This window comes from Teleopsis dalmanni, chromosome 2 (genome assembly GCF_002237135.1).
Source record: "Teleopsis dalmanni isolate 2A chromosome 2, ASM223713v2, whole genome shotgun sequence".
Lineage (NCBI taxonomy): Eukaryota > Metazoa > Arthropoda > Insecta > Diptera > Diopsidae > Teleopsis > Teleopsis dalmanni.
In genome coordinates, this window is record NC_051847.1 from 167,272,601 (window position 1) to 167,289,479 (window position 16,879).

General features: G+C 30.4%; 1 protein-coding gene across 1 annotated transcript; it reads right to left on the reverse strand.

Annotated features, from left to right (window-relative positions):
- Positions 1-3,721: 3,721 nt before the first annotated feature.
- LOC119676116 (procathepsin L-like) lies at positions 3,722-5,181 on the reverse strand. The gene is made up of 4 exons (XM_038087344.1): positions 5,080-5,181; positions 4,822-5,027; positions 4,388-4,491; positions 3,722-4,329 (listed from the first exon to the last, which is right to left on the reverse strand). Exons 1-4 carry the CDS (start codon positions 5,179-5,181, stop codon positions 3,722-3,724), a joined length of 1,020 nt encoding a protein of 339 aa, XP_037943272.1.
- Between the last annotated feature and the right edge of the window lie 11,698 nt (positions 5,182-16,879).

Here is a 16,879-nt window from a genome sequence, read left to right on the forward strand (position 1 = left end):
ATTGAACTTAAATAGATAGTATTAACAAATTAAAATTGTTTTAAACTTTTTTATACAAATCCTTTTGAATTTTCACTTTAATATTCAACTAATATATTTTTTAATTAACTTAGTAATATGCGAATAATAAAGACTTAAAATTTGTCCGCATCAGTTATGTTTCATAAATACATCAACAGATAAAAAGAAATTTAATAATAAATCGACTCTTAATATATTGTAAAGAATTTCAAACTCCACGTTATTTAAATTTGTTTCGATTTCCATATGTAAATAGAAATGTGTGCAAAAAGTGCTACAATGCAACATAAATTAGCTGCCAATTAGCGCTATGGAAATGTAATTTAACATCTAAGAATCTTAAAAATTTGCGTTCAGAGATAATTTTAGTAAGTTAATTTTAGTAAATTATTTTAGAAATTAGTAGTACCTAACAGATTTTGTGCTGTAGTGAAGTGTACTTGCAAATTTGCTCATTTATACCTTTACTATTTACTATTTTAAGCACTTTATTCTTACTGGGTTATAACTAAAAATAAATTGAACTGACTTAACTTCCAAATAGAACGCTTTAATTTAAAACCACTTAAAAACCGATTATCGGCACACTTTTCCATCTGACAAATTTGCTGAAGTATTTGAAGTTTTATTTTAAAAATGAAAAAGATAGCAACTAACCTTCCTCCAAACTAAGAATAGTAGTTGTCAAAATATGAAGAATTCCTACTACACTCCGATTTTTGTTGCACTTAATATTTTTCCAAGTCTTAAATGTCAAGCATCGTTTTGCAAATTGCTCGAAACTGATTCTGTCTTGTGAATTTGCATATGAGGAGGAATAAATCAGACAGTGACTTCAAGGTTGCCATGGAATTTGTCTTGCTTCGGCAGCATATATCACAAATTGTAGAAGGCGTCTTATCTCGACACTTAAACTGTTCTAAGTTTTTAACTACTAGTACTTATAATAAAAATAATAAAATAACAGTAAGAAAAATTAACACCAAAACCTTCACGACGATTAAGAATACTTGAAAGTAATTAACATTAGCTTTGCTTGACAACATTGGCCAATGCGAGCTATTACAGTATAGCAGCAAATACAGTATTTGCAACATGAAAAGTAAGGTGCATAACACATGAACAGCAAATGTAAGTCACAATAACTATTGCACACAACATCTGCAACATAAAAAAAACAAACTAAAATCCATGAAGGTACACATGAATTATTTACGGATGAGGCATTATTAAATTAGTCCTACCATTGAAGAGCTGCAGAGACGGTAAAATAACTTTTCACAATTCTATCGATCAGTAGAACTTCAAGAACTGTTTCTTGTTTTACAAATTGTGATCTTAACTTCTAATAAAGCTACCATAAAGAAGAAATATGATATGGCAATATGAACATCTATTGTATCCCCTATTGGACTTAAGTTGATTCACGAGCCCTTATCTTTTCGATAAATGGTAGTATGTGTCCTACTCTACGAAGTTTTAATACATCAGGAATTGTTCAGTTTCCACCTAAAATCTATTTGTTTCTGCATGAACGCAGGGCAGTTTCCTAATATGAACTTCAAGACTTCAAGGTCTTTAAGGTTATTTGGATAGTGACTTAACCAGATTTGAATTCTGGGCCACAGAAAAGAGTGGCCTTTATTTTAAGTTAGAAATAATTTGTGCAAAAAATCACATAACGTCTGTCTTACAAGTTGTTTTTTACAGTCAGTTCCTGTAAGCAGTTCAGTATATGCATGATAGGTTCATGTAAGATACAGATTTATGTTGAATATATGTTAATCGTCAACTTTTTGCTGATCAATAGTTAACAGTTAAGAGCTAAATGAATACAATATAAAATCATTCATCACAAAAGACTTAAGTTTCGAACTTACAACCGAAAATCCCATGCGTATTCGTCACTTGTGTTTATATGCCTTGCCAAAGCTTGAGGTAGGCTTTCTTTCTTTCTAGTTTACGACATAATTTTTCGATTTTATGTTATGCAAATTACGTGAAATAAACTTGTCCCTGCATACGAATTGCATTTGAATAAAATATTATTTTTATGATTATAATAAGTCCTGCATTTTAAGTGCATGCCTCTTCATTGTCAACGCCACATCAATTATGACTCTAATAAAATAGCAAATGACAAGTCGAACACGGTACGTTAAGCCGGCCACAAATGTGCCCCTCGAAGTACATCAGCAGACCGGACCTAGCTGATTTACTGTCACCAGTCTTCACTTTTCTCCTTTTCGAGCACAGTTCAGTGAGCTGCAACTAAATGCGTACGCGCTTGTAAGGCACATTCTCTTACAAATTGGTAATCCGACACCGCAATCCGACACAGACCGCATGAAACATGAAAGCAAAAAACATGAAATTCCGGAATCCGCTGCACTCAACTTACAAAAGAACGAGAAAGGAGGCAAATCTGATATAATGAAGTTAAACTGAAGTAACGAGTAATAGGATTAGAAATTTGAAATGTGACTTATACGCGTAGAATTACAAAAGCTGCACTCATAAGAGCAAATTGTGGCATAAACAGCAGCGCTTAAACATTTTTGCTGCAATCAACTTGACAGTGATGTTGCTTCGCATGAAGAATGAGACTTGAACTTTTCAAATATTCCCGCTGGTAGGTAGTAGAGAGTAGCGAGCCTTTGAGGTTGGGAACCAATATGTAGATAGTCCGCATACTTAAAAATTAACTTAAACGATTGTGTAAATTATATACTTCTATTTTACGAGAATTGTTTAATGTTGAAATAATTTTCTGCTAACATTAATTTGAGCAATATAATGAAGGCGGATTTCCTTTCGACAAATGTACGATTTCTAATCTTGAAACAAATTACTTGACAAATCATTTCAAAACTTTTAATTTTGATGACAAAATAACTTTGCAGTGGTGCAATATCCTTGTGTTTCTAGCTATCATAAATAAGTCTTACAGTTTTCATGCCTCTAAAATATTCCTAAATATTGTATTTTCAACATACAATTCACGTGCTGCAAACATTCAACAACTATGTTGCAAGCATGGAAACAAAATCAGCGACGTGTTCTTAGTTGCATGTAAGTGAACCAAAACATTAAGCAACACATGCCAAACAAGCAATGTTCTAAGAAGAATAAATGTTTTAAATATTGGCGACATGCAATCCCATCAAATCCTGTGGACATAATCTTGTAGGCCTCACATCCGCAAGAATAATTTCGAAATTATTTATCGATTTCGAATGAATATTGTGAGGCAACACGAGATTCTTGTCGTTACAGCAAATAACATAAGCAGCATGAAGTACGAGTACTCGTACATGGAACAATTGTAGCAATGCTTATCGCTGGATATTTCTGTTTCATTAGGAAGCGAAGGTTGTTAGTCACGCCAAAATAAACAAGAGTGAATAGTCTTGGAGCACATGAGCTCCATGTGTTGTTGGCTATGAAAGGCCACACACTGAACTGCGTCAACTTGTGTTGCACATTTGTTCTCATGTTGCCAGTCATGCGATCCGATATTTCCACACGTAAGAAACTTATAAGAAATATTTTCGAATACTTTAAGTCTAATATTTAAATCATTAGAAAGAAACTTCACATATTCGATAAGTAATAAAAACAATGAAATTTTCCTTTTAATTTATTTATATGCATTTCGTATAAATATTTAGCTTTTTTTGTCGATAAAACATTGGATGCTTCAAACAATTGGAAAACTAGCACGCGTAGTAAGTCCTGCATAATTTTCATGTCGTGGGAAATTTATATATCCATTCATACCCCATTGTTTTCCCCATGAGTTTTTCACAATCCAATAGTCTTCTTCAGTTGTATTATCTCTACCATATCCTACAATCAACATTCCATGATTCAAACTCTTTGGATCGCATAAATCATCTCTAAATACGCCACGTTTATAAAATTGAAATTTAAAACATTTGGTATTTATTGCAACAGTGACTGGACCAACAGTGGCTACTGCTATACCAATAGCCTCCTCATTTCCTTGTTCAATGCGTATATAACCCTGACAAGTTCCACCCAACATGTCTGCATTGTAAGCACAATGATCCTGTTGCATAGCTAAATATGGATACGTCTGTTCTGTGTTAATACCACCATTATTTTGTACGTAAAGAAAAGCTTGTTCCTTATTACCGCCATGACATCCGTTACCAATATATTCAGTCGGTACAACACAGTCTATTAAGTTTTGTTCCGAAAATTCGACAAGATTGCCAGTTTTGAGAAAATTATGTGACTCTAGAGCACCAGTTGCTGCAAATGCCCAACAGGAACCACATTTATCTGCGGAATGAAATCTTTTTTATTTTTCCAATATATTTTTTTTTAATATTATACTTACTTTGTTTCTTGACTGGTGTTACAGCGCCTAATTCACGCCAGTCAATACTCAAAGGCAGATTCTTGTTTAACGGTGGATTATAGAGAAAGCCGCGTTCAATATCTCTGTTAAAAAAGAAAACACAGTGAATTACGTTATTAAAAACGTTGCAAAGGTTTTGGTTTTATATAATAGATAAAATATCATAAGAATAAAAAAATTTTCAATTGTTTGAATAAAATAATAATTCCTAAGAACTTAATTTATTAACAAAATTTTTATGCAACTTATTCATGCTATTCTCAAATGTTGTTAACTTTTGTTTAACCTGCCAGTCTAAGAATAAACATCCATTTAAGGTCTGAAGTCCTCCTGATTTGTTCAACAAAACTCAACTACTCTCGTATTAAAAGCCTATTCGGCACATCTATAATTCAAATTTTTCAATTACTCACCTACTAGTGTACTCTAAATGACCATTCATAAATCCTTGAAATTCCTTCGCAGACCAATCAGCATATTCATTGGTTTCTAATTCAAAGGTCGAAATTCCTTGAGTGAAATTCAAATTGTGTTCAGTTATCAATTTTAAATTCTCAATAAATATCTCAAGTCTCCTTTTGAATTCCTCAGCAGTATCGTAGATTTTATTGTACTTTTTCTACAACGAGAATGAGTCAGGCACTTCCAGTTCCCAATAAATTTCAACTTACCATGAAATCCCTGAATATGTCTTCATTATTAAGTGAAGCAGCTATGTTAAAGTCTATTAAGTTGCAGAACAACGCTATTAAAAGTATTTGGTAGTATTTCATAATTTTTTGTTATCAGAGCTTAACCACAGTCGATAGCAGAACTAAGACTGTTTTCTTCAAAAAATTGTTTGATTATAGATGCATATAAAAAGTCTTAAAAATTTCTCCATATTCCAGTTTATTCCATAGTTTAAGCTAACTTCACTTTTTTTAATGTACTTAAGTATACTCTCCAAGTCAGTGAACTTTCTTCCATTGCCAAACAAGTTTAAGTATTTGTTTTTGCTATCGATTGTATCTTGTCTGATAAAAATTTAAATCAATATTTGTTGAATTTTAACCATCACAGCATCGCAGCATTATAGTTAGAAACATTTTGTAAATATTTGTTGTAAATATGTATATTAATTGAATTTTAAAACACTGACGACAACAATACTAGAAATGTTTTCTTCAAAAATTTGTATAGACGCTTTGTAAAAACTTTTTCTGTGAATATAATGCTCCCTTTTATTTACTTTTTATTTTATTTTATATTTATTTTACATTATACTTGTAGTTTACTTAACATAACTTCACTAAAGTCAACTTAGTGAACTTAGAGCAATGTACATAAAAAGTAACATCCTAAAGTCTGCTACTCTATTTATTGACAACTAAAAATATATTGAGTTGATATTAAAACTTAATTTAATTTGCATATCAATTTTGGGAATCAATAGAAACAATATTTTTAATTGCCACAGTTCCCGCACATTTAGTTGCAGTTTTTGCCATATGAAATTAAAAGTCTGGTTATTTCAATTGTAGTGTTCCTTGAGACAGCAGAAGCTGTAGATCAGATATATTGAGTAAACACATTCAATTTAAATAAATGAATCGATCGCTTGTTTGTGATAACAAAAACAACCTTCAATTGCAATGCTGAGGATCGTTTAATGAAATTATAACATGTCTCTAGCTAAGCTATAAAGACTAGCATGGACATAATCTATGTGGATTCATTGAACTTATACTTATTCAAATAATTTATTTTCCTGCATACGCTTAGGTTTGAAATATTAATCTCAATTCTCTTAATTATATTGTCCGAAACACGTTATAGTATGACACTAATATTGATAATAATATCTGGTTCATTACTGCACTTTAATAAGGTGAATTAACATAATGTTATATGTTTTAGTTGTAATTCTAAATTGAAAATATAAAATTATTTGACTAAAAGTAAAAGTTTAAAAGAACTAAAAGTAAAAAATGAATTGTTGTTTAAAATTATAAACTTATTCCAACTGCATATATGTGGGAATTGTATTTAATGCAAGTTCACTACGAAATAAAGGATGTTAGAAAAGTATCAAGCAGAAAAGTATTGAGCACCCACTCAATAGTTGGTAGTTTGGAGTTAATTAAAATCCAGCGTTACACGATAGAAGAACTTGTCTTCTTTGTTAAACAATATTTTAAAAATATGGAAACTCTGACCGCCACAGTTCAAAAATTTCCTATAAAATATTATCGAGAGTAATTAAAAAATTAAATACAGTTAAACTGTTACAATTGGTGATTTTAAACACACTAGACTCCAAAAACTAGACATTCAGATGTCACTATCGAACCAGTGCGCGAGACTCTTCATAAAAGTCCAGAACATTAAGTCGGCGTTGTTGACAAACACATCCGTATTTCAGTCTTGAAATAATAAAACCAAAGATTTTCTAATTAAATACATATGTATATATAAATATATTTGCAAGAGGATACTTCAGAAGAACTTCAAGTTGACAAGTAATGGAATCACTTTAATTATATATATGACATAAATTAGATTTGATGAAAGTGTCTATCCATTAAAGTTCATTTCAAAATTAAATTAATAAATGCTGTAAGTTCTGCTCATATTCACTAAACTGCAATGTTGCTATAAAGTACTTTCATGGCTGTCAAATTTCTGTTAATATACGCGCAAATAATATATAAATATTAGTATTAGTATAAGCTGAATAATAAATAAAATAGAACGATAATAAAATTAAAGGAAGCAATAAAGTTATACTTCGATGCAAACTAACTCTCCAAAGTCAGTTTCCAATAGTTTGACTCACTTTGCTCCGCGGTTAAGTTTTTACTTTCTTGCTTTTATGAAACAAAATTCCAGTTCCTGTTTTCAAGCCCACTTTTACGTTAACCTCTATAGGATTATTGAATAATTGACATTTACTTTTGGTTCGATCTGTGAAACTGAAGTCTTTAGATTACAAAATCAGACATTGAACATGTGCCATTTGGCAAACAAAAATTGTGTAGGCTGGCAAGTCTGAAATCCTTTTGAGAATTTACATGTCTCACATTGGCTTTCATGCCGAGCCGCACTTGTCTGTTGACCACATGGAAACATTAATGACAGCAAAATAACTGAAATAGTCCCACAGATTCATTTTACATTCATTAGAAGATTAAAGGCAACGGCCGGAATATCCACACCAAACGCAAGTGACTTTACAAGACAAGCATCCAACGCAAAAGCCTTATTTTATTTAATTGCTCAATGCTTTAAGTATCTTTAAAGACTTTAAATGAAAGGTTAAAGACATTAGGGCATTCAGTACTGCAAATCGTTGAGTTTTAAAAATTTAAAGGACTTTTTTCAAATATAGCTTTCCTAAAAGACTCTTTTATGTACTGACTTATCGGGATGAGAACATCAAAAACATAGTGACAATTTGATAATTCAAAAGTATCTATACTTAGAATGAATTGAAAGCAACTATTTAACTAAATGACTTTACTAAATAAATTTAATGCACAAATGTTATTTGGAGCATTTCAATTATTTTTAGAGCAATTTCAAATATATACTCATATAGTGCACTTATTCGAGTTGGATTAAAGTAATGTGTGGCCTGGTTTGAATGCATGAGGTTTACTGCCAACCAATGAATGTTGAAAGCTCGCAAATGTGAACGCATAAAAATGCAGTTTTCGTTTTCAAATTAAGTCAATATATGCACATAAAAGATTAAAATTATGTACAAGATAAATCGAATGTATGAGTTTAGCTATTTGGATCTGTGACATACTATATACTCGTAAATGCATTAATGCGCATTCAGTGATCAAATTAAGCCATATCGAAACCATGTTTAATGTACGCCCAGATAATTGCAAATCAGCACAAAATTTCAAAAATTTCCTTTTAGTCAAAAATGAATAAAATGAGTAAAATAAAATTTAAATTCTCAATATCCATATCATGACATAAATCAACAACTTATGACATTTTTCAGATACAAAAGCAGATCTTAAAATTGGTAGGAAAATGTTAGTAAAACATGAGCCAAATGTGTCTGCAACATGTAGTGGCGGCAACATTTGTTGGCGGATAAAAATCTTGTTTATTGCATAAATATTTTTGTCGTTAGATATTTTTTGAGATTAATGCGTTTTTCTAAGGCAAATGAATGAATATTAATTTTATTTTTGGACTATTATAATGTGTATTGTAGAAATATAATTTTTTTTTATTTAATGAAGTAATATTATATCATATTACTATACTCGTATATTTAAAAGTAATTGCATTGTGGTCATAATTTGCGTATAAACCGCAAATTAATTAATAGTAGTACTTAACATGCAGAAGTATTTCAATAAAATCCAAGCACAGCTACACTTAGTCTGTTGTATTGAGATTTAATCGCGCTATCTATATGTTAAACTTCGGTGATGTAAGCCTTGAAACCAACCTGACGGAGTTACCATTTTTTAAAATCTGTCAGAAGTTATCATATTAATTCCTTTTTTATCCTTTGAGAATAATGCGTTCTGAAAGGGACGCCTACATACAGTGTGTCATCCCTAGTAACACATCAGGTCATTATTTACGCTTGAGAGCATTAGTTTTAAAGCCTTTTAAAGTTTGGTACAACCTAACATAATATAAGCACTATGTAGCTCTAGTAATAAATGTAAGTACTACTCAATTTACTCTTATTTGCTTATCTATTATAGTAGTGGTCAAGTTTGCAGTCATGTGTCCACCTATTGCATTAAATGTCTATAGCAGAATATATTACCATGAACTTATCACATACTCTAGGCGACATGAGTTACCTTAAAAAAATATGGTTATCAGCCTTTATAGAAATCCATGCTGCAACCACTTAAGATATAGAGCTTGCGAGTGGCCAAATCGACACAATTGATCTTATAAGCTGTTGCTTTTGTACATCAAGAAGGGCTGTTCAATTATGTTGAATACTTTCAGTGCACGATCATTAATGTATTTTTTGACTGAATCGACTCTCTGATTATACTATATGTAATACTAAACTAATGGTTGTTAACTTTGTTTGGTTAAAAGTCTTGTGAAAATATTTTTCCCTCCTATATATGTTTATAGGTATATGTCGTGGTTAAATTCGTACACATATGCGATTACATTAATTGCTTTTGATTGAATTTTCATCTTAAATTTATTTATCAAATTAACTAATATTAAATCGTGCAATAAACCAGCTGCAAGCTGCGCTCCTTTCAACTAAAAACATTGGACACTAGACACTGGACACATACGAGTAGGAATGCTCCCTCTTTTGTACATTTACTCGATTTATCTTGACTTCAGTTATAATCAATTTTATTAAGCGTTGGTGGCAAATCGTTTACGGACTTCTAAAACAAATTTTTATTATTTCTCATTTTTATTTTTCTAAAATGCATTTATTTGCCAGTAAATGCTCAAGAGCTTCAAGAGCCTGAGCTTCAATTGCATTGAAAGCGTGATCAATTTATTATGTTTTTATCTTATCTTGTTTTCAATAATGCCGATCGCACTCATTTCTACAATAATTAATAATTGACAATAATTGATGTCGATAATTACCATTGATAATTTTATAAAATTTATTTTCAGTTAGATTTAAATTAATTTTGTATTGGAATTATTAATTTATTAATTTATTATTGCAGATTATTGAAGCGTTTCAGCTACTAGTTTTGTAGAGTGCTTTGTTTTATTATACATATGTAGATTATTTCGAACAAATAAATTGATTAGTAACAATTAAAACAAACTAATTAGAATTTTATAATTAAAATCAGATAATCCAAAAGTTGATATGATCAGAAATACATTAACTTATTTAATTCATTGTAAAAACTAGTTTTTAATTTCATAAAAATGTATAATGACGTATATAATGAGAAAATTTTGAAATTCAAATTTCTTAAAAAACACTTCAGACCAATATACTACCATTTCATGGATTCATAACAACTTTGAATTATCTTTCAAAAGTACTTAATCTAGTGATGTTTTAAATATCCAAGTTCAAACTAAAACAATCTGCTGAAGAACTCCTTATTAAAATAGATTTAATTACAATAATAAACAATATAGTCATTCCAACGGATTTGCGAAAACCTTCCACCAATATACCATATTACTGTAAGTTCTTGAAGAGTAACAAACTCGCTAATATATAAGACTTAGTGTTAGAAATGAGGGAGTACAAGTTCCTTATAGTGAACATATACACAGAACAGAACAAAAGAGATGATATACAGGGTATGGATAAGCCATTGGTTCCGAAAGCAACTAAATAAAAAACATTAGTAGCTAAGGTTTTGAACAAACTCCAATTTTAATATATATTACTCTGATCTTGCCATTAGGTATGAAATACTGCAACGGGGCATCTTAAGGTACTGCATCCACTTGATGTAATTTTCGATGACGTGTTGACACATAACATAGTTGGCAATAGTTTGAATTTAAATTGACGGATATTCGTTTGTAAAGTGTGGATAGCTCGTTCGCATAAACGTGATCCTTTGCATTAACCTGTTGAAAAGTAGTCGGTTGTACTATATCATATGCTGCTGGTATCACATGAAGTGTTTGATGTGTGGCTAATGTCACCATCCCTGTTTAAACAGTGTAATGGAGAAATATGAATCCTCTTCGAAACTTTCATTAAGAGCAGTAATGATTTGAGAAGAGCGTAATGAATACTCTTTAAGAGTATTTAAGAGCGTAATACTCTTTAGCAGATATGTTATGCTTGTAGCGCATTGCTGGAAGATTAGGTCGATCCTAACCTCCACGTTTTGCAGCTAATATACCTACAAGAAAATCAACATTTTTATTGTATTTTTATAAAATAGCAGTCTTGAATCTAAACATATGATGTCTTTTAATTAGTTTAACAAATATCATTAATTGCTTCCCAGTTAGATCCATTACATACATAACTCGTTGAAGCCTAGCATATTTCTTACTAAGACAAGTTAAGTTGTTTTAAGGCTCACTATGTATATTCCTTAATAAGTTGAAGGGATAAACAAAATAAATACTTATTTCTATGGTTAGTGAGAACAGGTAAAACGAAGGGTTAAGTGAGGGTGGATTGAATGGTGATTGCATCTATAAATGTTATTTATTTGAAATAAAACAATGTTTACTTGTACACTGATTTGTGCCTCTGTTTTTAAATATCTGCAATGATATGAAATCGAATAAATTCAACTATCTAAACAATTTTTATTGTTGAGAGAATCAGAGCCAGCATTTATGAATCGCTGTAAGCAGCTGATTAAATCTTTAATTAAATATACAATATGGTATCTATATCCTTTAAAATGAAAGAACTAAAATATGTATTAATGTTACAAAATACATGTATTATGTAGCTAAAAAAAAATTATATTTGCTTCAATTATATTTTAAATTTATTGCCACTTTTAACTAGTTTTGAATTTAAAGTTCACATTCAGTTTTATAAAAGTAAAGAGAATATATTATTTTACTATCGACTTACCACCGTTAAAAATAATAACTTCGAACGGTACGTGGTTTGACACTAACTTACCATAAAATGGGAAAGCTTAGCGAACGGTGTGAGCCATCAATAATAAATTTCTGTAGAATGGTTCTTAAGCCTTCGAACAGAATAACGCTGTCAAGTCCACCAGTAGTGGCAGTAGGAGCTTGTCTCAAATCGAACTAACTGAACTTAGTCAGTTAACTTAGCGGACAGTGAAATTCTGTGTTTCTAGGAAGTAATTTTTTGTGCTCTAAAATGCGAAACAAGCGTCGCTTAACCAATTTAGCTATCTCAGCATTTGAAACTCTTTTTTTCTACTATTTTAGAAAATGAAATTTTTCACATTTACTTTTCAGATTGGAAATTTTAATCATTTTAATGAATGAAATAGAGAAAGGAACCCATACGTTTTTCGTTTTTCCAAGAACTTAGAATGCATGCAAATGAATGTTGCACAATTCGTTATTTCTTGCAAAATAATTACATTGCAGTTTTTTATCTCAAAATTGCTTCACTTTAAATGCATTTCCATTACCAACCTTTAAAGCAATTTGTGAATGCGAAAACTTTGTTAAATATCTAGAAGAAAACAATTTATTTGAAAAATTCATTTGGAATTTGTATTTAGCTAGCTTTAGATATCATTGGCAGACCATTTCGCTAGAGAAAGCAAAATTCAATTACTTTTCCAAGGTTTATTTTCTGTTTTTTAAAATAGAAAAATTATTTTAATAAATTAAGCATAGATGTGTCCCGTTTAATCGCATTTTGCATAGCCCGGAAGTAGAGCAAAGGATCCATCCCATTTCCTCACACAAAACCAGAGGATCAAAGTGAATTTAGTTTTAGTTCAGCTCTATTTATATTATGTTAGTTAGTTAGTTCTTCTTTATTAATAATTTAAAAAACATACAATCATTATCCATACTTTATACATTTTTTTTATTTAAAGCTATGACTAATGTCGTCAGCTTTACCTAGCGATTGCCTATTTTTCTAATCCCTCTAATCTTGTTATTATTATATTATTCTACCATTTATGAATTTGACGTCATTAAAAAATCCTCACATTAAAAGTTATCTGTTGTTAGTGGAAAACATCATTGGGAATAACAAGTGCCTATACCCTGCATTTGTATAGCATATTTAATGTAGGTGATGTCTTATTCCTTTATATAAGATATAATAGACGCTGGGCCCACTTTAAAAGTTATCATGAAATGTAACTTCAGATACATTTCTAAGGTAGAGGCATTTAGATGACATTTAGTGTGGGTAGTGTCTTATCTCTTTATGTGAGATATAATAGACGCTGGGCCCACTTTAAAAGTTATCATGAAATGTAACTTCAGATACATTTCTAAGGTAGAGAGATGACATTTATTGTAGGTAGTGTCTTATCTCTTTATGTGAGATATAATAGACGCTGGGCTCACTTTAAAAGTTATCATGAAATGTAACTTCAGATACATTTCTAAGGTAGAGAGATGACATTTATTGTAGGTAGTGTCTTATCTCTTTATGTGAGATATAATAGACGCTGGGCTCACTTTAAAAGTTATCATGAAATGTAACTTCAGATACATTTCTAAGGTAGAGAGATGACATTTATTGTAGGTAGTGTCTTATCTCTTTATGTGAGATATAATAGACGCTGGATCCACTTTAAAAGTAATCATGAAATGTAACTTCAGGTACATTTCTAGGGTAGAGAGATATCGTCCATATTTTTCCCTTTGGCTACTAATGAACACATATCCGGTCAAATTGGCATTAATTACGAATATCATCGAATTCTTAAGAAATTATATTGTATAAAAATAGAAAAAAAAAAATTTTTTTAAATCTTAATTATACGCCTATAAATATTTGCGGTAATTCATGACTTCTTATACTTTTCACTAGAAAAATAATTCATAAATCATATGAAACACATAAGCAGTTACACTAAAAAAATTTTGCTTGCATGTACAATATATTCCAAAAAAAAACCTGGCTTAATTGAAAAAATAACAATTTTAGTCAATTTTATGTACAAAAGCCAAAATTAGCTGAAAATTAATAACTTAAATTACTAAAAAATGTTTATTCATGAATTTTTAATTCACGTAACAGAAATTGGTTTGTTTGTTGGTCATTGGCATCTTCTGCAAAAGAGAGGGCAACAAACTCCACTTTTAATAAATCAAAATTAATGAATAAATAATTTTAAACTTAACTACTTAACTACATACGCATAGAGGAAGAAAATTTACTCAAAATAATTTTAAATAATTTTTATAAATGAATTTAATGTATGTTGATTAGTGACTTGAGGTAAGGCGTCCGTTACCAAATTCCATTGAACACAACCGTGGTTTTCCTTTTGCCATGAGACTTAAATGTTCATCACTGTTAATAGCGATGATATTTAAAGTATTTGACTGTGAAAGTTTATGTCATTTTAATCACGTGTATTATATATATAAGCAAAATGAAATAAACTAAAGAAATATATGTTAGTTAAATATGAAAACTTATTATATTCTTTAATATAGTTATCTATTATTTAAACATGTGTTAAACACTTTACGAAGCCTTCTAAAAGCGCCCAGAGCTTTCTTTATTCTACTTATCACATCTTGCGTTCTACTTCCATTTGCAGACACAATACTCCCTAGATACTGGAATTCATTCACGCGTTCAATGGTCTCAGTTTTCAATTAGAAAGGTTCGTTTATTCGATTGTTTATTCTGACTTCTTTTGTTTTCTGTGCACTGAGTTTCAGTCCGACTTTGCAGGTTTCTAAAGACAGGACATTAAGTTTCTGTTGCATATCATTAAGTGCATACTTTCCTCTCAAAAAATATTGCAACATAGGAACATAGGTGCAACATAGATGGACTTGTTGGTATGATATCGATCAAGCAACAAATGTTGCGAGTGAAATATTGCTTGCATTTTAAACAACCGCCACTGGTATTGAATAAAGCATAACTACGAAATTATTGGATCTCCTGAACTTCTCCATGTTTTCCTTAAAATAAACAAATAATAACAATATTTATAGATTACTTAAGAACATGAAAACTAAAATAATTTAAATAATAAATAAACTGTTTTGTCTACCTCTCCGATGTTTGCTTGTAGAGAACATTGAATTGAGCTAAGAAAAGGTTTAAACAGATTTTATTGATACTAACTGCTAGTAGTTAACAAACTAACAAGTCTCTATGACTTACTACTTTTTATTTACGCTTGCAGTTGCTATTTCATAATGTGATCCTTCCAAAATAACACTCAATATATCCTTATTAAATTTCATTCAAGCTCTAATTTATTTTTCTTAAATTACGCAAATACTTTACTTAATGAATCACTTAGCGTATACATAATAATTATTTAAAGACTTAACTATAATCTTTGGAAAAATATTGAACTCTAAGCAAATTTCTTAAAAGTGATTATGTTTCCTCTTACCAAAAGCGATAAATATCATATTTTATTTCAAAGTAGTTTTAATTCGGTGAGCAATAAAAACCACAACAAAGCAAATAATGGTTCATCAAAGTATTAAAATTATATTACTAATTGCCAATAACGAAGCTTTAATATCTTTTGAATCCTTCAGTGTTCATAAAATCTTTGAAAACATCCGATGATGACATTTTTATTGGAATTTTTAAATATCTGAGTTTATCACTCTTGTATCTCACAAACAAGTTTTTTTTTAGAAGTAGACCACACCCAGCTTACGACAAAATGTAAAATACTTGGTTTCGTTTAAAATGGGATTTATTATTATATTTAAAGAAAAAACACATTTTATGCATTTTAGATGGATGTTATTATATCTTACTTATTTGGGACTTCAGTTAATAAGGAATATCAAAAAAATAATGCATTACAGATTATACAATTTTCGTCTCTAGTCAATATTTGTATTAAAAAAAAAATAAATATGATATTTAAGGTATTCAATTTAAACGTATTTCCCAGTAGTGATTAAAAATGCTTTTAATAATATATTTTAAGCAATTCAAATGAAGAAAAATATTATTATTATTACTATTGTCGCAGTCTTTAACATAGAACTTGAAACATATATATAAGGTGTTCTTTGTTTAACCCTTGGAAAATTCAACCCATCTCCTGAACTAGCTCTTGTGAACTTTCTGACTTCAATCGTTATTGAATCGATTACGCTCAGCACTGTCAAGTCCTGGTAATAAAAATCTCTTAAGGAGCAAGCTGACTGTATGTTTCGAGGGAGCCGGTTAGTGATATAATGTTTTGTTCCATACTCCCATCTAGACAACAATTGCAAAAGTCTCTACTAGAAACGTTCAACCAAATCGCATGTTATACACCTCCGAAATGATATCCTCTATGGACGGACGTAAGTAGATTGCAACTTAACCATATTAAATTTAAGAAAGGGTTTATTCTTTTGAACCATACTTCTGTCCAAAACTTACACGGTAAGTTCCGACTGAACGCTTTCATTACTCACTTTTGAATATTTTTGGATTCGCACCGCTCCCTGAAATCGCTTTAACTAAGGCGGTAGCAAAGGAAATTTATTAAATAAATCAAATGTGAACAACTTGAGCAGAAGCATAAAATTATTTTAAATTAATGTCTTTATGTCATTAGATACATATAGCATATATGTATTATATATTATTTTATTATAAGTTATTATATTTCTAATAACTTATTCCATCTAAAGCAAAGTGTGCGCAAATTGTTGTGCGCAAGGCAGCAATGTTCCTCAGATACTTTTGCTACAAACTTGTCGCCGGCGTCCAAGCCGAAATGCGATACTTTAATGTGAGCCTATCTGTCCGTTCCGTGCACTTGGAGGCTTAATCGCAGTGAAATTAATTTAAAGTACAATTTATACCGCGAGTCGACTTGCCAACTGTGGACTGCACAAAACTGCATGAAT

What these genes read in the sequence shown, in the direction of transcription:
- LOC119676116 (XM_038087344.1), bottom strand. Translation starts at nt 5,181, where the DNA reads ATGAAATACTACCAAATACTTTTAATAGCGTTGTTCTGCAACTTAATA. An exon ending in CATTTAGAGTACACTAGTAG is followed by an intron (nt 4,492 to 4,821) that starts GTGAGTAATTGA and finishes CTTTTTTAACAG; the next exon opens with AGATATTGAACGCGGCTTTC. An exon ending in AACACCAGTCAAGAAACAAA is followed by an intron (nt 4,330 to 4,387) that starts GTAAGTATAATA and finishes TTCATTCCGCAG; the next exon opens with ATAAATGTGGTTCCTGTTGG.